The 23,232-nt window shown below is 41.6% G+C and overlaps 1 protein-coding gene across 3 annotated transcripts in view; it reads left to right on the top strand.

Annotated features, from left to right (window-relative positions):
* The window catches only part of GRIP1 (glutamate receptor interacting protein 1), a 338,518-nt gene that overhangs the window by 285,245 nt on the left and 30,041 nt on the right, over positions 1–23,232 (top strand). For all 3 annotated transcript variants that reach the window (XM_025403428.1, XM_025403429.1, XM_025403427.1), the window contains 4 exons: positions 6,033–6,177; positions 7,556–7,695; positions 7,870–8,064; positions 21,279–21,435. In XM_025403428.1, the coding sequence (XP_025259213.1) occupies positions 6,033–6,177; positions 7,556–7,695; positions 7,870–8,064; positions 21,279–21,435 (637 nt within the window). The remainder of the gene's footprint in view (positions 1–6,032; positions 6,178–7,555; positions 7,696–7,869; positions 8,065–21,278; positions 21,436–23,232) is intronic.

The raw sequence follows: 23,232 nt of genomic DNA, 5'->3' as shown, positions 1-23,232 counted from the left end.
CACAAACCAACCAGTTTTGAGACTTAAAATTATCACTTACACAAAGAAATTTGAATTCTACTCTGAAAACACTTAGCAATTGCTTGGACGTCTCCTGGTATATCATTGTGACATGCCTATATAAAATGCCTGTGTAGCAATAAGGGAGCTGTAGACATTGTTGTTCAAATGGTTTACTTTCTCAGGCCTGTCCAACTCCAAGAAATTTAGCTGTACTCTAAAATTAATTCCATCACTTTTAGTTGAAGTGAACTTTGATTGACCTGCACATGTATGCCTTCCAAAGGCTCTCTCCCAAATCCAAGCCTCCTATTTGGCCACAGAAGCAGCTACCATTATGGATTCAAGCCAGATAGTGTTCATTTTGTTAAACAAGCGGCACTCAAGAAGCCTGAAAATAACGTTGCACATAAGTAATGCAGCAATTTTGCATCTGTTCTGTGCTTCCATTAATTTTCTTAACTAGAGCTGAGCAGAACAAACAAGTAGGCTTGCCCCGTTTCCTGTCTTTCACTAATCGTTGTAAACCTTCTGTTGTGATATAAAAGCTGTTTATAATATCATTAACATCTGCTTAGGCTCACTTTGAAACTTACTGGTGATTCTACTTTTTTCTTTCTCAGAAGTTTCTCTTCTAGTTAAACACCGTAGTTGCTCCTTTCTAAGACTTCTACCTGAAGCAACCTCAAGGAGAGTATATTTAGGAACGCTTCAATCTCCAAAATAGTCTTCTGAGTATTCCTTCCTAAATGGCAGTTATTATCCTCCTCCTAAGCTGCAGGGCCTCACAGATGCCAATTGAGTTAAAGCCTGAGAAGGCAGGTGGAATTGGCAGTTGAACCTGAAGCTGACTCAACACTCCTGGCACGGTGGAGGGAGGAGGTTCTAGGTTTGCTCATCCCCACAATGGCAGCTGAGGTTGTATTCTCAAACTTTGAATGAGATTAGGTTTGCATCACATGTCTTGGAAAAGGAAACTAGACCTTGGCATAGCAGGGAAGCTGACTCGTAAAACTCTCCTGGAGATCTCAGCCTGGGAACCAATGACTACATGCTAATATGCATTCATCCTTCTGCTCACTTGTTCAAGCATTTACTGAGTTCCCTTTGGTACCAGACATAGTTCTAGGCTATGGGGATATGAAGATAAAAATCTCTGTTTTCAAGGTAATCTTATTCTAATGAAGAGCCAAGTAGTGAGATCCTTAAAACATAGAGTGAAAGGTATACGCTAGAACATACATTTCCAAGGGGGGCAAAAATTGGTTCTTAAAATTGGTTCTTGTGGTATCTTGGATATTACATTATGAAAGTTTGTGGCCCTCCAAATCTCAATCATACCTGATTGAATTCTAGTTCTTAATATTTAATTTCTCTCATTAAGGATAATTTAAAACTAATTTCACTCTTCTCGTTATTTGAGAGCAAGAATGAAAATAAAAGTTTAGAAACATCAGAAGAATGCACAGGAGCTGTGGGTCTCATAGGAAAGCCTCTAGCCCCTCCAGCGAAGCCACCAGGAAGCCTTTCTGAAGGATGAGACTCTGAGCCAAGCTTTAAAGTAAAAGTAGAAATTCTACAGGATAACAAATGAGAGAAAGATGTTTGTGCATAGGGAGTAACAGGTGCACGGGCTAAAGATGTTAGAAAAGTGCTATTTAAGGAATTGCAGTGGTTCTATGAAGAGAGAATTTAGCAGATTGGATTGGGATGGGGGAGGATGGTGTGACCCTCTGGGGGCCAGCTCAGCTCTTGCAAAGGGGTTATATTTTATTCTTAAAGAACTGAGGAACTGGCTGGGCGTGGTGGCTCACGCCTGTAATCCCAGCACTTTGGGAGGCCGAGGCGGGCGGATCACAAGGTCAGGAGATCGAGACCACGGTGAAACCCCGTCTCTACTAAAAATACAAAAAATTAGCCGGGCGCGGTGGCAGGCGCCTGTAGTCCCAGCTACTCAGGAGGCTGAGGCAGGAGAATGGCATGAACCCAGGAGGCGGAGCTTGCAGTGAGCCGAGATCGCGCCACTGCACTCCAGCCTGGGCGACAGAGCGAGACTCCGTCTCAAAAGAAAAAAAAAAAAAAAAGAACTGAGGAACCAATAAAAAGCTTTATGTAAGAGAGTAACATTTCAGATTTATGTTTTGAAAATATTCTGGGGAGGAAAAAGAAGAAATTTATGTTGGCAGCAGTGGTGAAAATAGAAGTGGGGAGGAGGGGCAAAGGCTGGATCCCAAGCAGGAAAACTGTTTAGGAGGAAGCCATTGCTATGAAAAACTGGGCAGAGCCAAGATGGGGTCCTTCTCAAGAGCTGGAGAGCTTGCCTTGTGGGCAGACAGGCCATATGGTCTGGAAAAGACTCTGTGCGGGCAGCCATCACCACCCTCTATGAAAGGAAAGCCAGAGTAATTAAATACCTGTTTACACAAGGCATCCACATAGGGCTTTCTAAGGGAAATGATATTATTTTCTTTTTCAAAAGCTTGTTATTAAATTCAAAATACATACAAAAATAAAAATAGCATAATGAATCACCATGCATCACCCAGTGTTAACAGTGATTTGCTTACAACCAACCTTGCTTCATCTCCCCTCTTAGTCTGGTTTCCCCACCTCACCAGTGGAGTTATGAAGAAATTCCCAGCATCATCTCATCTTTTTACTATTACTAACATATGCCTAAAAAATACTTTTTTAAAACATATAACTAAATAACATCATTAGCAATATTTTTAATATCGCTCAATGTTCACATTTCCCTGATATATATAAAATCATAATTAAAACCTGTTTTTTTTAAAGCAATCTATCCGAGGAAAAAATAGGCAGCTTTTTTTTTTTTTTTTTTTTTAGAGGGAGCCTTGCTGTGTCACTCAGCCTGGAGTGCAGTGGCACAATCTCAGCTCACTGCAACCTCCACTTCCCAGGCTTAAGCGATTCTCCTGCCTCAGCCTCCTGAGTAGGTGGGACTACAGCACGTGCCACCACACCCGGCTAATTTTTGTATTTTTAGTAGAGACGGGGTTTTGACATGTTGGACAGGCTGGTCTCAAACTCCTGACCTAATGTGATCCGCCTACTTTGGCCTCCCAAAGTGCTGGGATTACAGCCATGAGCCACTGTGCCCGGCCAATAGATACCTTTTTATAACAGTTGGTTTTAATTAGAATTCCAAATGATCTACTCATTGCTTTTGGTTGTAATATCTCTTAAATCTCCCTTTTCTTTCTTTCTTTCTCTTTCTTTTCTTTTGTTTTCTTTCTTTCTTTTTTTGAGACAGAGTCTCGCTTCATCACCCAGGCTGGAGAGCAGTGACATGATCTCAGCTCACTGCAACTTCCACTTCCTGGGTCAAGCAATTCTCCTGCTTCAGCCTCCCAAGTAGCTGGGACTACAGGCGCAAGGCACCACGACTGGCTAATTTTTGTACTTTCAGTAAAGATGGGGATTCGTCATGTTGGCCAGGCTGGTCTTGAACTCCTGACCTCAGGTGGTCCACTGCCTTGGCCTCCCAAAGCGCTGGGATCACAGGCGTGAGCCACCACACCCAGCCAAATCTCCTTTCTCTTTTGTGTTTCTCGCAATTTTTTGTTAAAGAAAACATAAATCAGCTTCCATTTCTGTCATAATTTAAATAGAGCATCACGTCATCCTGTTTCCACCCCAATGTAATCACAGGAATGTGTCCTTCTTGTTAAGATGTACCATTTCCTAGATTCGCATCTCCATCACTATCTAAACTCATTGGGTGCCCTAATAATTGCCTTCTAGTCAGTGAGGACTCAGATGCCAATAAAAAAATGTCCCCAAATAAGGCAACCTGAAACAGACTATCTTAAAGCCATTTACTTCATCTCTGGTATTATTTTGTCATCTTTGGGTCACAAGTTACATTGTCGAAAAATAACATGGAATACTCACTCTGGGTTGCCTGCAGAATGAGCTGAATAGAACCAGGTACCCCCCTTCTCCCAATGAATGGCACTACCCCCAAATCCCCTTCCCATGGACCACTTTTTGTTTTCATCTGAAGGATGGTTTCCATGGATACTCCCACTAGTTATTGGGTCTCCAGGTCCTGGGCAAGCATCCTTCTCCCCAAAACCCATAAAGAGCGGATGCTCCAACCCAAAATGCTTGGCACCCATTAACAAGTTTGTGCTCATGCTTGCCTTATACAGAGAGCAATAAGGGGTCAAGGTCTTTGCTATGGCATACACACCTCCACTGAATGGCCCACACAGAGTGTCCAGCAGTAAGTAATGTTTAACTTTGCCAGGGATTACTAATCAAATGACTCATTCAGAATTTCATCCAGAATATAGTTGACAATGAGGGCTGCAAAGTACATGCAATCTATCCAATAGTGCTCTGTTCATTTAGGTCAAAGCCAGCTCTGAAACGTGACAAAACATCGTACTGTAGGAAAATTTAGACTTTTGACTTCTGCGCATTATTCAGTTACCCTCTATCTTGATGCTTCTCTCCAGAGCCCTTAGCAGATAATCACCAACCTATTGGCCACAACTTCAGCATCAGCCCAGAAGAAACTTGTGAACCAGCAAACAGAGCTGTTTTAGGTTTGATATGGGAACTTCTCAGCTGCTAATGTAAATTTGATCCCAATGTTGAAGATTTTGTGCCCTAAAATGTTGACTTAAGCATTGAGTGTGTGGTGGATGGTCTTTAGTTCTGAATATGTGGAGCAAATATGTTGAGTAGAGTGCTCAGAAAGTGGAGATGGTGGCTGCATTCAAAACTCCCAATCTATGGCCAGAAGTGAAGTAAGTGCTGGCAAGAGAGGACACATTGCTTCCCACATGACTCGATAGACCCTTCGTTTTATATTCATCCTGATTCTTCACTGAAAACATAATTAATTGAATTGTTAACTCAAGCCTTGCTTTTCCTCCTTATTTTAGGGTTTCATATAGTAAATGAACAGCTGCTCACTGCAAAAATGTGGCCGTGTTAATACTTCACTAGGATGTAGTCTGATTGTAAAAGCTGACTGTTTTGTTAAAGTAGCCACTGAACCATTTCATTGTATCCTCAGGTGCAGAAATGAAACAGTTCCTTAACCATTCACAGCTCCCAGGCCCAAGGAATAAAACAAGAAACGCCCAAGAACTTTAAGCATGTCAGAAGCAAATAAAATCTTTGAATTCTGAGACTTCTTATTTGCAACCCTGACACCATCACAATACCCACCATGTTGAAGGCGGCCCATGATATCTTTCTGGCCAGTGCTTTAGGCAGAGCACATTCACAAGTGTCTTCCACTATAATAATGTTGAATAGCCAAAATTAGTTTATGACAGTGTGGCAGCCTGGTCTATGCTGTTGAAACATAGTTTACAACAGCTTTTACTCCATTGAAAGAGGAGAGATGATCATTCAAACTTCCACTTTAATATCTGTAATTCACCTATAGGACTCACATTAGAAGATAGTAAGTGGAATGATATGTAAGAGATTCTAGATTTCTTGCTGTTGTCTTCAAGTTTACTTATCTAAGTTGCACTTAACCATATACATGTTATCATTTGTTCCAACCCTTAGCAAAATCCACGTTTCTATATCAAAAGTTAGCTTGCATGTAAAGCTTAAAATGGAAACAGCATGACCCGATGTCTTCTTTGTTACTGGGTGACTCTCTCCTCTCAAATTATAATACCTCCTCAGCCATATGTTTATTTCACAGGTATTTACTGCACACTTACCAAATGCTAGATAAGCACTGTCCTAGACATGGACACAGTTGAAAGGTCCTACAGCCCCAGTTGGACAGATCTCACACATGTAAAACATGTCATTAGGCAGTGTTCCTCTCCCCTGGCACTGACAATGACTGTATCTCTGTATTTGAATGTAAGATCCTACTAAGGAAATGCTGTTCCCCAAAATAATTATTTTCTGAGACATGATACTTCGACGAGGATGTTTTGAATTCCTACTTTATGTGTGAATCTATGTGTCTTACTCTTTTGCCTTTTCCAAAGAAATCAATTATGATTCCTTGGCATTTATTGCAGATGAGCAAGAAAGTTCCGGAGCAATTATTTACACCGTGGAGCTGAAACGCTATGGGGGGCCCCTTGGCATCACAATTTCAGGAACTGAAGAGCCGTTTGATCCTATAATCATTTCAAGCCTCACTAAAGGGGGATTAGCTGAAAGGTAAAATTTGAAGTAACTGTTATAATTACCTGTGTCTGAGATGGGCTTCCTTCCTCACAACCACATAAAAACATGCTCCTCTCTCTGTGGTTATCTGTTGGCTTTTAAAAATCTGCACAAAGGATTGATCTTAGAGCTTGAGAACTCTCAGGCAGAGCTCCGACTTGACTCTGAGGGGCATCTTACAGGTGGTAAAAGATGTCATGGGCTTAGCATTGATACTACTCTCTGAAACGTATAACCTGACCACAGTTGACTGAAGATGGATTTGTATTGTGTCCATTTTGAGAGGAGGAAACTAAAGTTCAGGGAGGTTGAATGGCTTGTCCAATTTCATTCAGCAAACACTTGCTGAGCCTCTGTTACCTGACAGGTGCTGCACTTAGCTGCTGTGTGTTCAGAAGAGGGTGATACAGGCATCATCTTATGGGAACAAAGTGTAGTGACCCATTTTAATAATGTCTTAAAATCTGGAATGTCCATTTTTTGCTTTGGCAATGATGTATATACACACACCCACTCCCCACCCTCTGCTAAACTGCATTTCTTTCTGAGATGTGTTATCAGACATATGACAAACCCTACAGGCAAATCTGTCCTCCAGATCTGTCCTTCCAACCTAGCTCAGGAATACACAAATGCATTGTTCCTGCTAACAACTGGAAACAGTGGTTAGCAAAATAGAGACACAGCATTGCAGAATGTTGGAGCTGCAGTGTACCTTAGAAATTAGCTCAGACAGGCTGGGTGTGGTGGCTCACACCTGTAATCCCAGCACTTTGGGAGGCCAAGGCAGACGGATCACGAGGTCAGGAGTTCAAGACCAGCCTGGCCATCATGGTGAAACCTCATCTCTACTAAAAATACAAAAATTAGCTGGGCATGGTGGTGCATGCCTGTAATCCCAGCTACTTGTGAGGCTGAGCCTGGAGAATTGCTTGAACCCAGGAGGCGGAGGTTGCAGTGAGACGAGATCGCGCCACTGGACTCCAGCCTGAGTGACAGAGCGAGACTCCATCTCAAAAAAAAAAAAAAAAAAAAATCTGCAGAAAGAAAGGATGCTGCATGCTATCCAATACATTTGTATTTGGATTTTTAGGGGACTTACCCCATGACTCAGCTTTCTTGGAATTGAAAAAGCACACAAGTTCATTTTAATAACTAATTAAAACAATTTTTAAAATGTTTTTGGAAACTAAAAAGTAATCCACAACATATGCAGTGATCTTACAACATTTCCCAGAAGAAAGCAAGAGGGACTTCTGGAGATCCTTGCCAAGTCTTTATTATGATGAATGTATAAGGTATGTCAGGGAATTTATATTCAGTACCACACAGGGATTATTTCTACCTCTCCTATTACTATTTGGTGTTTCAGAACTGGCGCAATCCACATAGGAGACCGAATCCTAGCCATCAATAGCAGCAGCTTGAAAGGGAAGCCTCTGAGTGAAGCCATCCATTTGTTACAGATGGCAGGAGAGACTGTCACCTTGAAAATTAAGAAACAGACAGATGGTGAGTAGTGAGTTGAAAGCCACAATTAAGGATTTCCAGTGCATTTTCTTCCTTGAAAGAATGTGCTAGTGTCTGTGTGTGATTCTAGGGAAACGAATCTCCAGCAACAGAGTATTTTGGTATATTTTTATTTAAATTTACTCTGATACTTAAATTCCTTTCCTGTCTATAAAGCCCAGTCAGCATCGAGCCCCAAGAAGTTCCCCATTTCTAGCCATTTGAGTGACCTGGGGGATGTGGAGGAGGACTCCTCGCCAGCACAGAAGCCAGGCAAGCTGTCCGACATGTACCCTTCCACAGTGCCCAGTGTGGACAGTGCTGTGGATTCATGGGATGGGTCTGCAATAGACACCAGCTATGGAAATCAAGGTACGTCTTTACTTTGTCCCCAGAGGACTTGTCATTGTTGAAGCCCATGCTTCTTCAAGATTCATCCTCTGCTCCATGAGGAGAATATCTTTATTTAACTTGTATCTGCTTTGGTGTAGCCATATTCATATTGAACACACTGAATGCTTACACTCAGCTGGCCATGCATTTCCTTCTAGTGCTTATAAGGCATGAACCTTTACCAAACACTAACAGGCCTCCATTAGGTCTACTGATGGCCAAGTATCCCATCCAGAGCTTATCCTTCAAGCTTAGATTAATGTGAGGCAAACCATACAATAAAGTGGCTTGTTCAATACAGGCCCCATTGTCTTATTTTTCAGCAAGCTTTCCACAAAGATGGATTGGGGAGTTCAGAAGAGTTACATAAGAGATTAGCCCATGATTTGTGACTCTCTTTATTCCTGCCCACTCCTGACTTTTTTTTTTTTCTTTTAGAGACTGGGTCTCACTCTGTCACCCCAGGTAGAATACCCTGGCACCATCACAGTTTATTACAGCCTCAGACTCCTGGACTCAAGAGATCTTGCTGCCTCAGTCTCATCTCCTCAGTAGCTGAGACTATATGCAGACACCACCACACCCAGCTGATTTTTAAATTTTTTGTAGATATGGGGTCTTGCCATGTTATCCAGGCTGGTATCAAACTTCTGGCCTCCAGCAATCCTCCTATCTTGGCCTCCCAAAGTGCTGCGATTACAGGCATGAGCCACCATGTCCTTTCCCTGAATGTTTATAATTAGAGCGTTATAATCACAATATAGGAAAGTATAGAGTAGATTTTCTTTTTTTTTTTTTTTTTTTTGTTTGAGACGGAGTCTCGCTCTGTCGCCCAGACTGGAGTGCAGTGGCCGGATCTCAGCTCACTGCAAGCTCCGCCTCCCGGGTTTACGCTATTCTCCTGCCTCAGCCTCCCGAGTAGCTGGGACTACAGGCGCCAGCCACCTCGCCCGGCTAGTTTTTTGTATTTTTTAGTAGAGACGGGGTTTCACCGTGTTAGCCAGGATGGTCTCGATCTCCTGACCTCGTGATCCGCCCGTCTCGGCCTCCCAAAGTGCTAGGATTACAGGCTTGAGCCACCGCGCCCGGCCTTAGAGTAGATTTTTCTTCATAGGTGTCATTGTCATGTGAAGAAATACTATCTACATTAAAAAGCCTCACTCATGGAATATAAACACATAAAAGGTGTCAGACTGAATACAGAGCAGAAATTAATAGCTTCTTTTAAAAAATATTTTCTTCCCAGTGATCCATGGCATCAAAAAGAAAAGTATGTCAAAACTTCTTGGTATTTCTCCTCATCTGAGCCTTACCTTCTCCCGTGTTCTATGTAAATTCCAGCCTCTGAATCCCTTGTTTGCTCTGGGTTTCAGTCAGTCAAATAATAAAACACATAAACAGTTTAGAGAACACATTGGCATGAGGGCTGCTTTGTCACGGAGTTAACTGTACTTTTAGGAGAGTCTGTATCCAGTTTGCTCTCTCCTGGTTTTCCTAGTTTCCTTCTCTCAGCCTGCCTATGTTGTGTCACTCTCTGTTAAGTCCTCTGGTGAACAAAAAAAAATATGGAAGGGAGAAAAAACTGGAAAAAAAATGAAAGGAGATGATATTTCAAAGTTGTCAAGTTGTTACTTTCATTAGAGATGATACTAGAGTTGGGTGCGGAAAATACTTTGAACACCTAAATGGAATTGGGGCTTTTATTTATTTGGCAATTAATTTTTGCAAGTCATAATACCTTGTGACAAGTTTGCCTATGCCACCAAATAATAGACCTTCTGATTGCCTGAGAATTGATGGGCCACCAGAAGACACTGAGTAAAGGACAGAAGTCACATTCTATCAGAGTAGACTCAGGTTTATTTATCAATGTATTGTGTATTGGTTATTTATTCATGTATTATTTGTGTGTTGCTTATTAATGTAGAGATATTTTTGTTACACAGATTTTTGTGAGGGTGCTATTGATATTAATGACTTCTTCCCCATAAGGTGATCCGGAAGAACTTAGCTACTCCATTCCTTGAAACCATAGAAAAAGGACCATGAGAAGCAAACTGAATATAGGACCTGCCCCTCATTAGTAAAAGATGAAAAACCATTTGTTATTTGTGAAACACTTTGAAATTTTGAATCATAGTCATAATATTACATTTTGCATCTATAATTTAGACATTTTATGAGGTTGAAGGGAACTAAGGGATAAGTAGAGACAATGGCAATCAGGATAGAATCGAAGTACTCCAAGGTAATGAAAAAGTAGTAATAACCCTTTATATATGTAGAACACTCTAGAGTTTACAAAGCACTTTCGTATAACTAATCCCCATTAATTCTCGTAATGAATATGGAAGCTGAAGGCAGGATTTCAGCTTTAGAAAGGGTTTAGGAGTCAGCTAGTCTGGTGTCCGGTGCAGCCCTTGGTGCCAGGTCCTGCCTCACTGCACGCCAAGACACGCTGCATGGACTTGAGCGCCCAAGTTGACAGGTTGTTCCTTGTGCTGAGGCATCCCCCCATCTCCACATAGCTCTGATGACTCTAAAGCTCTCACTTGTATTGAGCTGCAGTATGCCTATTAGTCCTAGCTATACCCTCAAGGTCATTCTGAACTAGACTAAAGCCTCTTCTCTTGACAGCCCCTTAGATACTCGGAGACAGCTATTGGGTCTCTGTTGAGGCTTTCCTTCTCCAAGCCAAATAGCCCCAGTTCCTTTAACTGTGCCTTCTATAATTTACTGGCAAGTATCTGTATCGTCCTGTGGGCCTCTGTTCTGAATGCACTTCAGTTTACCTGTATACCTGTTAAATGTAGCATTCAGAAAGGAAAATCACACAGTAGCCCGACAGCCTGGAGCAAAGCAAGCTTGTCATTGGCATCACTGAAGACAGGAGAACTGATCAATGACGCCTACCTCAACATAAGAATTTTAGTGGTCATGGCACATCTGTCACTCATTTTGAGCTTACAGTTTACCAAGATCTCAAAGTCTTGTGAATGTTTTTTTTGTTGTTGTTTAGTTTTTTTTTTTTTTTTCCTTTACCTGTGATATTCAGTTAAACTGCATCTCTCCAGATTGTGCTTGTGAGATTGACTTTTTAAAAGCAAGGCACAGCTGGGTACAGCGACTCAGGCCTGTATTCCCAGTACTTTGGGAGGCTGAGGTGGGCAAATCACCTGAGGTTAGGAGTTCAAGACCAGCCTGAGCAGCATGGCAAAACCCCGTCTCTACTAAAAATCCAAAAATTAGCCAGGCATGGTGGCACACACCTGAAATCCCAGGTACTCGGGAGGCTGAGGCAGGAGAATCCCTTGAACCAGGAGGCAGAGATTGCAATGAACCGAGATCATGCCACTGCACTCCAGTCTGGGCAATAGAACAAGACTACATCTCAAAAAAAAAATTAAAACAAAAATAAAAGCAAGACAGAGAACCGCACTTTTACTTTTCCTATTCAATATTATGTTGTGAGATACAGCTTATCTCTCCAACCTGACCCTCCAGCCTCTCAGCAGGCTCTCTGCCTTGTCCCAGGAAGCCCCTGCACATTCTCTCTGTTCCCTTTAAGGCTGGAATAGTTGCCTCATTCCCAGGAGGCTGTTGCACCTCCATAATGCACATCTTCCTCCTGGGGCTGGAAATCGATGTCTTTGCAGCAACATTCCTTACTGTTCTCTGCTTCTTCTCTAAAATGTCAAGCTTGCTCCAGTATGTAATGACTGGCTCAATATCAGGCCCATAGACCATGTGGATACACTGTTGGACAAAGGACACATGGTCTCTGCTCCCATGGAAGAGGTTGCGCAGCTGAAGGGACAGTCAGTTAACAAATAAATAAATAGTGGCCCTATCACTTCATTCGTGGAAAAGGAAATAGAATGGAATGACGAAAACTTGTGGGGAAAGAAGGGATGTGTTTAAGGAAGTCCCACAAGGGGCTGATCCTCAGTTCCACTGTGTGGCTGACTTCTTCCAGTCAGCCTCCGGGTCAGCTTCTTTCACTCCCCATTGTCTTGCCCATTAGATGCCTCATGCCCTTCTGCCTTATCAAAATCTTAGGTATTTGGCCTCCTTGCATCTTCTTAATTCTTCCTTCTAACTCTGAGAAAACCCTATGACTTCTTTACTTGGATTTAGAAAAGGTCGGTACAAGAGGGACTGGCAAATTGGTGGTGGTACATAGACTGCCATTCTCATGGGCTGAATAGCTCTTGTGCTCTCTGTAACTTTTGACTCTCAACTCAGATAGTTACATTTCTATCTTATTTTTCTCTCTTTTGAAGTCATTTTGATCATTTGTATTCTCTCAGAAAATGAAATTATTTCATCCAGATGTCAAATGTATTTTTATATAATCTCTTTTTAAATTTTTTTATTTTCTCAGTTTCTATAATTATATCCACAATATTGTTTCTTAATTGGTATATTTGTGGTTTTATTATTTTCCCCATGATTTGATTAGTAACAGTTTATTTGATTTCTTTGTTTGGTTTTTATTTTTTCCCAGAGAACTGACTCTTGCATTTATTTATTAGTTCTACTCTAGTTTTTTTTTTACATAAAATTTTACTTTTAATTTGATTAACTCTTTCATTCAGTTCCTTTTGAATTTTATTCCTTTCATGACTTAAGTTGGAGGCACAATTTATTTTCATTGTTTTATAAGGATATATTCCTTCTTTGTGTTTTCATAAGGATGATAACTGATCAAGGACACCAACATGTGCAGTCAGAGTCCAACTTTATTTAATGTCATTAAAGAATACAAATACTCCATACAGAGGATAGCACAGAGTAGAAACCCAATGGTATCCTCCTCTACTCATTGGCAGGGTTTTATTTTTCTCTTTCTTTTCTGATCTCTACAAGCTCATGTTTCATCATCATCTTGTCTTGCCCAATTTCTCTTGAGTTCTTATATTTCTGCTTTGATCCCTTGTTTTATAGAGGTGATGACTTTGCTGTGTATTTTTTGAATTTTGTGATTATTTCTGACTGGTCATGTTTATCATTTGCTCTGAACCAGGCTTCTTCTCATGAGTATTCTTCATCTGCTATCACTTTGTTTTTCTATGCCTTTGCTCTCATTTGTTTGATATGTACTTGGTATACATGTTATGCCAATTCCTTTTTAATTACTGCTCACCACTGAATGAGATGAGTTCTTCCTGAACTGCAAGCTGCTAGAGGTTCTGAGAAGAGCCCAGGTTGTTTCCAGGCTACCAAACGTACCCTAGTTCCAGCATGGTATATGTGAGTAAACTCTTCCCCAGCTACCAGAGAGCAGCAACAGCAGGCTGCTCACAAGACAGAATTCCTCTCTGCTACCCTGCTTCACTGAGCAATTGCTCCCCTCAGTCTGTGACATGTGTTCTCTTTCCCTGACTTACCTTGATGCCAGATGGGACCACAGGTACTTTCTGCCGCCAGCCATGCAGTGCATACTGGTGTTCCAAACAAAGCATTGGAATTTTGCCTCACGCCACCGCCCCTGCTTTGGTAGACTGAGTTGTCTACCAAAGAGTAGTTTGGTAGTCCTGGCCATAGGTGCCTTCTCTCCACTTCTTACCACCACCACCCTCTTCCCATTTGACTTCCACTGAATTTATGTATTATGTATTTTCTTATGTATTATGGTTTGAGATTACACAAACACTCTAGTTTTGATTAAGATGGAGTTGCTTCTGTTATTTATCATTACTTTTTGTCTTGAGGTGATTTCTGAGAGAAGAGAGAACTATCTTTGCATTGACATTTTAACACCATAGCCTCATCTGAATATATAGAGTATTTCTTGGCAAGATCAATTACAAACAGTTCTACAAACATATGATTTGATTTTCTCATCCTTCACAACACTGGGTCTTTAGGAAACAAATGTGGCAGGAAATTAACTGGCTCACTTTCCTGTACTAAACTTGATTTCCAAGAATGAAAGTAATGGCAAGAGCTATAGTCCCAAAATTGTAGAATTCTATTTTTTTCTTTTTTTTTTTTTTGAGACAGAGGCTCACTCTGTCACCCACGCTGGAGTGCAGTGGTGCGATCTCGGCTCACTGCAAGCTCTGCCTCCTGGGTTCACGCCATTCTCCTGCCTCAGCCTCCCGAGTAGCTGGAACTACAGGCGCCTACCACCACACCTAGCTAATTTTTTGTATTTCTAGTAGATACGGAGTTTCACCGTGTAAGCCAGAATGGTCTCGATCTCCTGACCTTGTGATCCGTCCGCCTCGGTCTCCTAAAGTGCTGGGATTACAGGCATGAGCCACAGTGCCCGGCCCGAAAATTGAATTCTAAACTTTATGATTATGAACCAACACTGATTAGTTCACTTTTCTAAATTAATGCTGGGTATGAATTAAAAGCTACAAATATTAATCTGCATTAGTACAGAAAACCAAATATTACAAGGTTGGAATGTCAGAATTTTACAAATATCTAAGGCATAGTTACCTAAAAATAAAAATCATCCTATCAAGATTCCATCTACTTTCAGAAATACCTACTTTCCTATTTTCCACTTGTGCAAATAAAGGCCTATTTTTTGTAAAGACCTGTTTTCCATTATGCAAATAAATAAAACTAAACATTAATATCAGTGAAAGGAATCTGGACTAAATTTTATACCTCACATTAGGATACAAAGTGTAAGATCAGATATGGAAACCCAGATGTAAAATAATTAAAGAGAGAAAGAAGAAAAAGAAAAAGGTGCCAATTCTAAACCAAAGGAGGCCTGGAACACAGGCCCACATCTGTAATCCCAGCATTTTGGGAGGCCAAGGCAGGCAATTACTTGAAGTCAAGAGTTTGAAACCTGCCTGGCCAACATTGTGAAACCCTGTCTCTACTAACAATTCAAAAATTAGCTGGGCGTGGTGGCGGGTGCCTGTAATCCCAACTACTCGGGAAGCTGAGGCAGGAGAATCACTTGAACCCACTAGGCGAAGGTTACACTGAGCCAAGGTCGTGCTGGTGCACTCCAGCCTGGGTGATAGAGTAAGATTCTGTCTCTAAATAAAGAAATAAGTAAATAATCCAAAGGAGAAATGACTTAGGACCATACATTTTATTTATTTTTTTATTATTTTATTTTTTGAGACCGAGTGTTGCTTTTATCGCCCAGGCTGGAGTGCAATGGTGTGATCTCGGCTCACTGCAACCTCTGCCTCCCAGGTTCAAGAGGCTCTCCTGCCTCAGCCTCCCAAGTAGCTGGGACTACAGGTGCCCGCCACCGCACCCAGCTAATTTTTGTGTTTTTGGTAGAGATGGTGTTTCACCATGTTGTCCAGGCTGGTCTTGAATTCCTAACCTCAGGTGATCTGCCTGCCTCGGCCTCCCAAAGTGCTGGGATTGCAGGCGTGAGCCACTGTGCCCCGCCAGTACATTTTTAAAAATTATTTCTTTTTTCAACTTATTTATTTTATCAATTTTTAATTTAAAATGTAGTTTCCAATATCATATGTATATTTCATGTGCTTACACCATCATTCAACAACAACAAAAAGTTTCATTATCTATCTGGCAGTTGATTTTTTCTTATACCTGGGCTGCCTCATTTATTCTCTGGCTTTTAAGCTTGACTCCTGGTATAAAGGAATAACCCTCAGGGCCTGTTAACTTCTTCTCAGTAATGGGCAACAGGTTTGCCTTTTACCTAAACATAATTTTCCTCAGATATTCCCTCTTTTAAATCATGGTATCACCAGCCAGCTGTATCAGTTAAAGGTCAAGTTTAGTTGACTTAAAGATTTTCTTCTACATACAAAACAAAATTTAAATGATGGCATTTAAGCAACATCAGGATTTATTTTTCCCATGGTGTCATCAGGACCCAGGTATCTCACTCCCTCTACTCAGCATCTCTGATGTCCCTCCATTGCCACTGCCTTTGTTTCAGGCCTGACGGAATACGGTAACTCCTTCCTCATTTATCTTCTTACTTTGAGCATCTTATCCCACATTTGTATCAATAATCTTCAGAAAAACCAAATCTAGTCATGCCACTCCTTTAAACCAAAAAAACCCTCTTTTGTTGGTTATCTGTTGTTATAGGATAAACTCAAATGTCTTCAATTTAAAACACAGGGTTGTTTGTAATCTAGTCCCTGAATACTTTATCAGTCCACCTTCTGACACTTCTTTGCAGTACCTTTTAGTACACATACCCAGAATATCTCACTATTCTCTAAGCAAGTTTTGCATTGTGGTACCTTGATAACACTAAGTATTTTGATATGTTAATTAACCTCCTAATCGGTTTCAAATCCATTGAGAAATAGAAATGAGAGACAGCTATGGATTAAAATATCAGCATTTCATTTTATTTATTTTTTTTTTTGGTAGAAAAAGCTGGATTGGTCCTGCAGCCAGAATCAGGATAATTATTTTCCTACCCTCAACCCAAGTCTAGACATTGAAATTTGAATGAGACGCAAGTCAGATCTACACAGTAAACCATAAGTGAACCGATTACCAGTCAATGAGATTAGGTTCAGCTGAAGAGAACTGCAAACTCTAACAATACATTGACTTACATTATAAAGAAGCAGGCACTTCAAGCTGGTATGTAACTCCACAGTGTCATCAGAGGCCCATGCTTCTAAATATTTCCACTGTGTTATGCTTAGCACCTGACTTTCATCCTTGGGGTCACCTCATAGTCCAAGACAGTTACTGGGGCTCCAGCAATTTCATTTGCATTCCAGACAGCAGTAGCAAAGGTGTAAGGAGCCTTCTCAGAAGTCCACTTAGCTATATCATGGACCAGAACATTTCACTAAGTTGCCCTTAGCTTTGAGAGAAGCTAAGAAGTATAGTTTTAGTCTGAGCAATAATTTGCTCACCCCAAAACGGGTACTCTGGTACTAAGGATAAAGAAGAGAATGAATGTTCTGTTGAGCAACTGGTAGTCTGCCACGGTTATCTAACTGCCCAGTCATGCCTTTTCTTGCTTCTGTCAAGCTCAGAGAGCCCCAAGATTGTGACCCAGGCTTGCTTACCACACAGCGCAGCAGCAGTGGGAGAGAAAGGGTCCAGAGAAAGCCAGGAATGGGCTGAGTGACATGCCCAGTGTTCTTTTCCAAAACTCAACAGTTGGGTAAATCACATTCCTTCTATGGGGAGGAATAAGTACACATGGTAAGAGGGCCCAGTATATTCCTGGAATACTTTTCCCTTCTTAGGAGTAGAACAGAGATCCACTGATAGAATCGAGGCCCTGTTTACCCTGACTGCACCTTTAACCGGCTCTCTTCTACTTGGCCAACACTGTCTGTTGTTGTTGTTGTTGTTGTTGTTGTTATTGTTGTTTTTTGAGACAGAGTCTCACTCTGTTGCCCAGGCTGGAGTGCAATGGTGTGCCCTCGGCTCGCTGCAACCTCCGCCTCTTGGGTTCAAGAGATTCTCTTGCCTCAGCCTCCAGAGTAGCTGGGACAACAGGCATGCATCACAACACCCAGCTAATTTTTGTATTTTTAGTAGAGACGGGTTTTCGCCATGTTGGCCAGGCTGGTCTCGAACTCCTGGCCTCAGGTGGACCACTTGCCTCAGGTTCCCAAAATGCTGGGATTACAGGCATGAGCCACCGTGCCCACCATGCACTGGCTTACTCAACAGTTCCAACTAGTAAATGCTGACCTGCTATCTAACTCTAAGCTTATATGTCATTTTTCCTTTGGCACCCTTCATGATCCACCTTCCAATCCCCAAACTGGTCTCTGTCCTTCCATATTAGTGTATTAAGACTAAAAGTATGACACTTTCACATGCTACTAGAACTCACTTTCTATGCTTCTTTCTTCTCCTTCTCCTATACATATACCAAACAATGCAGTTTTTGAGGACAGGAATCAGTTTTATTTCCCTTTGCATTTTAGTTCCTGATATATAGTATCTGATACTTAAGAGACACCCGAATGTTTACTGCATTAATAATGCTGAGACTTATCTCTTTTCCTTGTCTCCCTACCTTAAAGATAAAGAAACCGAGATCTTGAGAGATTGAAGGGCTTAGTATATAGTAACAATGGGCATCTGTGTTCATTAAAACCTCCTTGTGTTCTAGGCACTTTCATAAGGTGTGTTTTCATTCTTCTTCATTCTCTTACCAACCTAGTAAAGTACCTATTGTTATCCCCATTGTACCCTGAGGTTAGTTGGCCAGGCTGTGAAGTGAGGAAGTGGCTGAGCTAGGATTTCAACCTTGGTCTTTTCTGACTTTACTTTTATTAAGTTTTATTTATTTATTTATTTTTGAGACAGGGTCTTGCTATGTTGCTCAGACTGGTTGTGAACTCCTGGGCTCAAGGGATCCTCTTATCTCAGCCTCTCAAGTAACTGGTATTACAGGTATGCATAACCATGCCCAGTTACTTTTCTATTTTTGAAATAGGGTCTCGCTTTGTCACCCAGGCTAGAGTGCAGTGGTGCAAACTTGGCTCACTGCAGCCTCAACGACCAGACTTAAGCGATCTTCCTGCCTCAGCGCCCCAAGTAACTGGCATGTGCCACCATGCCTAGCTAATTTTGGAGGTTTGGGTTTTTGTTTGTTTGTTTTCTTTGTAGAGATGGCTGATTGCCCAGGCTGGTCTTGAACTCCTAAGCTCAAGCCATCTGCCTGTCTTGGCCTCCCAAAGTGCTAGGCGTGAGCCACCGCACCTGGTCAACTTCTCTTACTTTAATCTCTGGGTCAGCATAGCACGGACTAGGGAAGAGCTGGGATCAGGTTTTCTGACTTTACATTTCATCCAAAGAGATTTGAATCTTATCCCCTTTTCTTTCTCTGCTTTGTTGTAATGCAATAATCATTTAATAGTGCTTATTAAGACAAGGCATCCTTATTAGAGATACATATGCCTTTCAGGATTAGCAGTTTCCTACTGATGGTGGTGCACATCTGCTCAAGCCCATTCTTGCACTCTTGCCTAAGTCTCCGATAACTACTTATTATACAAACAACAGTTGGAAAGAAAATCAGTCTAATGTTGAAATTTCACCAGGGAACTCAGTGGTCATTCGGGTTAATGCTTGTCAGAAAAGGATACTCCAGGAAGACACCACCAATTAGCATTGGCTCTTTGAAAGGTTGAGGGTTGAAACCAGTTAAAGAAAGTGAGGTACAGGCTTCCCCAAACTCTTCGTATTATAAAAGCTGAGACTTCAGGTATTTGGGGTTGGTTTGGTTGGTTCAGAAGGAGAAAATGGTTAGTCCATCAGAAGGAGCCAGGATGAAATTCACAGCTACTTAGTTCCCCTTCAAGAGAAGACACATCTGTATTTCCTTAAGTCAACACTTTTGACAGAAAACTGCATTCATCACACAAGACTTCTTCCCAGATGGCTAACCATGCTTCTGCAGTTATCTAGGAAAAAGAGAGAGAATGAGATATTGAACTGTAAATATTTCCTCTGCTCCAAGGTCTTCTAATCCTTGGTGTCCTAAAATAGAAGGTTCTTAGAGTATTTCCATCATGTGGTGGTAGGCATTGCCCTGGGTTCTTGAGATCAAATCCTTTTGATCAGAGAGTATTATCCTTCAGATACCCTGCTGTCCTTGGGCTTTAAACTAGTAGCAAAAACGGCACTAGAGGCTTCGACAACAGGTGGAGAGAAAGTGAACGGGGAAGAGGAAACAAGGATATCATGGAGATAGAATCATCTTACGCGATCAGACCATTTAACTGTACCTGAAAATGCGGGTCCAGGTCTGTTTGCTGTATTAAATGATTTAAGCACAGTAAGAAACACATATCATATTCCAAGCCAATGCATCCATGTAAATACACATGCACACACATGTCACAACCTGAGGTAGTGGATGAAGGAGTATGTGATGATTACAGCACAACCTATGGAGTCAGACCTACAATCAAGCCCCACTTAAACCCCCAAAATAATTTTGAAGAACTATATACCCCATCACCTACTAAAAGTTGTTGTCTAAATGTTTTTCTCACAAAATGTAAATACTTGCAAAGATTGTAATTTCCAGTTTGTTGTAAAAATGCTTTAAAAATATTTCTATCAAAATCTTGGAACTACAGCTTCAGCTCAAATTTGTGGAAAGTGTCCATTATGTAACCTAATAGCCAAAGCCATTCCTCACTGTCTCACCCATCAGGTTAATCAGATATAACTCCTTGGTGGAAAAAAGTCAGCATTTTGCAATTGAAATAAACAATAAATGCAGCAGGCTCCTTATCCCTGACATCCGTTGCCCTTCTGAATTCTCTGAGGCAGCATGAGGGATGGACGAGAGAGGGGGTGAAAGCCTTGCCGTGAGTTTGTGCCTGGTTGAAATAAGGCCTTGTTCCCAACAGACCTCTTCACAGGAACAAGGCTTTCCCAAATTATCCCTTGATTTGGCAGCCGGGAGTCTATATCCCTGGGCCCAGGCACTTTCAAATACTTGAAATGTGGCCAGCACGGTGGCTCACACCTGTAATCACAGCACTCTGGGAGGCCGAGGTGGGTGGATCATCTGAGGTCAGGAGTTCAAGACCATCCTGGCCAACATGGTAAAACCCTGTCTCTACTAAAAATAAAAAAGATTAACTGGGTGTGGTTGTGCACTTCTGTAATCCTAGCTACTTGGGAGGCTGAGGCAGGAGAATTGTTTGAACCCGGGAGGAGGAGGTTGCAGTGAGGCAAGATCGCACCACTGTATTCCATCCTGGACGACAGAGCAAGACTCCATCTCAAAAAAAAAAAAAAAAAGATTTGAAATGGATGAGAAATATGTCTTTTGTTTGTAAAGTGGCAGGAGTACAGTTGTGAAAGAGGAAATGAGAAGGGAGAACAAACTGGCAGATCTCAGCTAAGCCAGTTTTGGGAAGAAGTGCATCTAGAACTTGAGGATCTGAAGACCGATTCTCCTAAAATTGTGACTTGAACTCCCAAGAAAGTTTGCAAGTAGCCTTGGGTACTTGAAACCACTGTTCTAAGCCGTCAGTGTCCTCATCTGTAAAATGCAAATAATGAGTATCTACCTCCAAAGATGGCTCTAAAGAAAAAAGATGGCTCAAAATGAAGTACTTGGTGAAGTCCTTGGTGCACAATAAGCATACACAATGTGTTCACTATTGTCATTGTCATTGCTGTTATTATTCAACTCCTCTACTGGTTAACAATGTAATTTCTCAATGTATTAAGTAATCCTTGGGCCCAATGCTAACACCTTGTTTATGTTTTAGGCACTAGTTTTCAGGCCTCAGGATACAATTTCAACACCTATGACTGGAGGAGTGCAAAACAGAGAGGCAGCTTGTCCCCAGTCACTAAGCCTCGAAGCCAGACTTACCCAGATGTGGGGCTGAGTAATGAAGACTGGGACCGGTCCACAGCCAGTGGGTAAGGTTTTCAACCAATGCTGCCTCATCCAAGATGACTGCATGGTCATGTGGGCAAGATTTGAACTTCTTTACTTCCAGTGGCACATATTGTTAGTATGGGCTTCTTAAAGCCACCATAATCATCCATGCTGGCCACATGGCAGGATTCTAAAAGCTGCCTGACCAGTGGCAGCCTGAGCACCACACAACAGGGCAAGAGCTGGGTTTCCCCTAACGAAAACAGTAGTAGCACCTGGAGAGAAGCTGCTTCTGTAAACTTTGCACTCCCTTCCTTATGACAAGTAGGTCCCTCTCCTTTATTTATTTATTTATTTTTTTTTTTTGAGAGAGAGTCTTACTTTGCTGCCCAGGCTGCAGTGCAATGGCAAGATCTCGGCTCACTGCAACCTCTACCTCCCAGTTCTAGTGATTCCCATGCCTCAGCCTCCTGAGTAACTGGGATTATAGGCATGTGCCACCACATCTGCCTAATTTTTGTTTTTTAATTTTATCTTGTATTATTTTTATTTTTATTTATTATTATTTTTTTTTTTTTTTGAGATGGAGTATCGCTCTATTGCCTAGGCTGGAGTGCAGTGGCACCATCTCGGCTCACTGCAACCTCCACCTCCTGGGTTCAAGTGATTCTCCTGTCTCAGCCTCCCAAGTAGCTGGGATTACTGGCATGCACCACCACGCCTGGCTAATTTTTGTATTTTTACTAGAGACAGGGTTTCATCATGTTGACCAGGCTGGTCTCGAACTCCTGACCCTCATGATCCGCCTGCCTCAGCCTCCCAAAGTGCTGGGATTACATGTGTGAGCCACCGTTCCCAGCCTATTTTTTATTTTTGAGACAAGGTCTCACTCTGTCACCCAGGCTGGAGTGCAGTGGCATGATCTCAGCTCACTGCAACCTCTACCTCCCAGGGTCAAGCAATTCTCCTGCCTTAGGCCCCCAATTAGCTGGGACTACAGGCGCCTGCCACCACGCCAGATAATTTTTGTGTTTTTAGTTATTTTTAGTAGAGACAGGGTTTCACCATGTTGGCCAGGCTGGTCTCCTGACCTCAAGTGATCTGCCCACCTAGGCCTCCCAAAGTGCTGGGATTATAGGCGTGAGCCACTGCACTGTGCCCCTCTCCTTTCTTTTAAAAGTTAGTTTCACATTAAGTTACATTTTTTTTTTTAAGATACCTCATGGATCCATCTTTTCAGCAAAGTATATTTTACCATTTTGTTCCTTACCAAAACATTTTAAGGAAATTTATAAAAAGTGATAGCATTTGGTTTACTTATAGTGATCGTTAAATAAGTGAGAAAAACACATGTTTCTCTCTTAGAGAAAATTTTGATTTCTCTTTCCTTGTAGATATAGCAGCTGAAATACATTTCCAGCATTCCATCCCATTCCAGTAGGGTCATCATGTGGCTGCAGCCCATTTAGCAGCAGCCACAAATAGTCTGAAATCTGGTAGTAAGACCATGGACCATACTTTCCATCTTCACAACACTGCATTTCCTAAAGCGTTCCTCTGCTGAAGCTCATATACTTGGAAGGCACAGGTGAAAGAAAGCCTGATCCAAAATGTCTGTCTGTCTTTATTTTGTGTGAGATGAAGGAGAGATATTCTGGATACAAAAAAAAAAAAAAAAAAAAAAAGCCGGGTGCGGTGGCTCATGCCTGTAATCCTAGCACTTTGGGAGGCTGAGACAGGCGGATCACGAGGTCAGGAGATCAAGACCATCCTGTCTAAAATGGTGAAACCCCATCTCTACTAAAAATACAAAAAAAAAAAAAAAAAAAAAAAAAAAA

The sequence above is a fragment of the Theropithecus gelada genome, chromosome 11 (genome assembly GCF_003255815.1).
Source record: "Theropithecus gelada isolate Dixy chromosome 11, Tgel_1.0, whole genome shotgun sequence".
Lineage (NCBI taxonomy): Eukaryota > Metazoa > Chordata > Mammalia > Primates > Cercopithecidae > Theropithecus > Theropithecus gelada.
The sequence above is the reverse complement of the archived record's forward strand: the minus strand, read 5'-3'. Positions and strand labels throughout refer to the sequence as shown.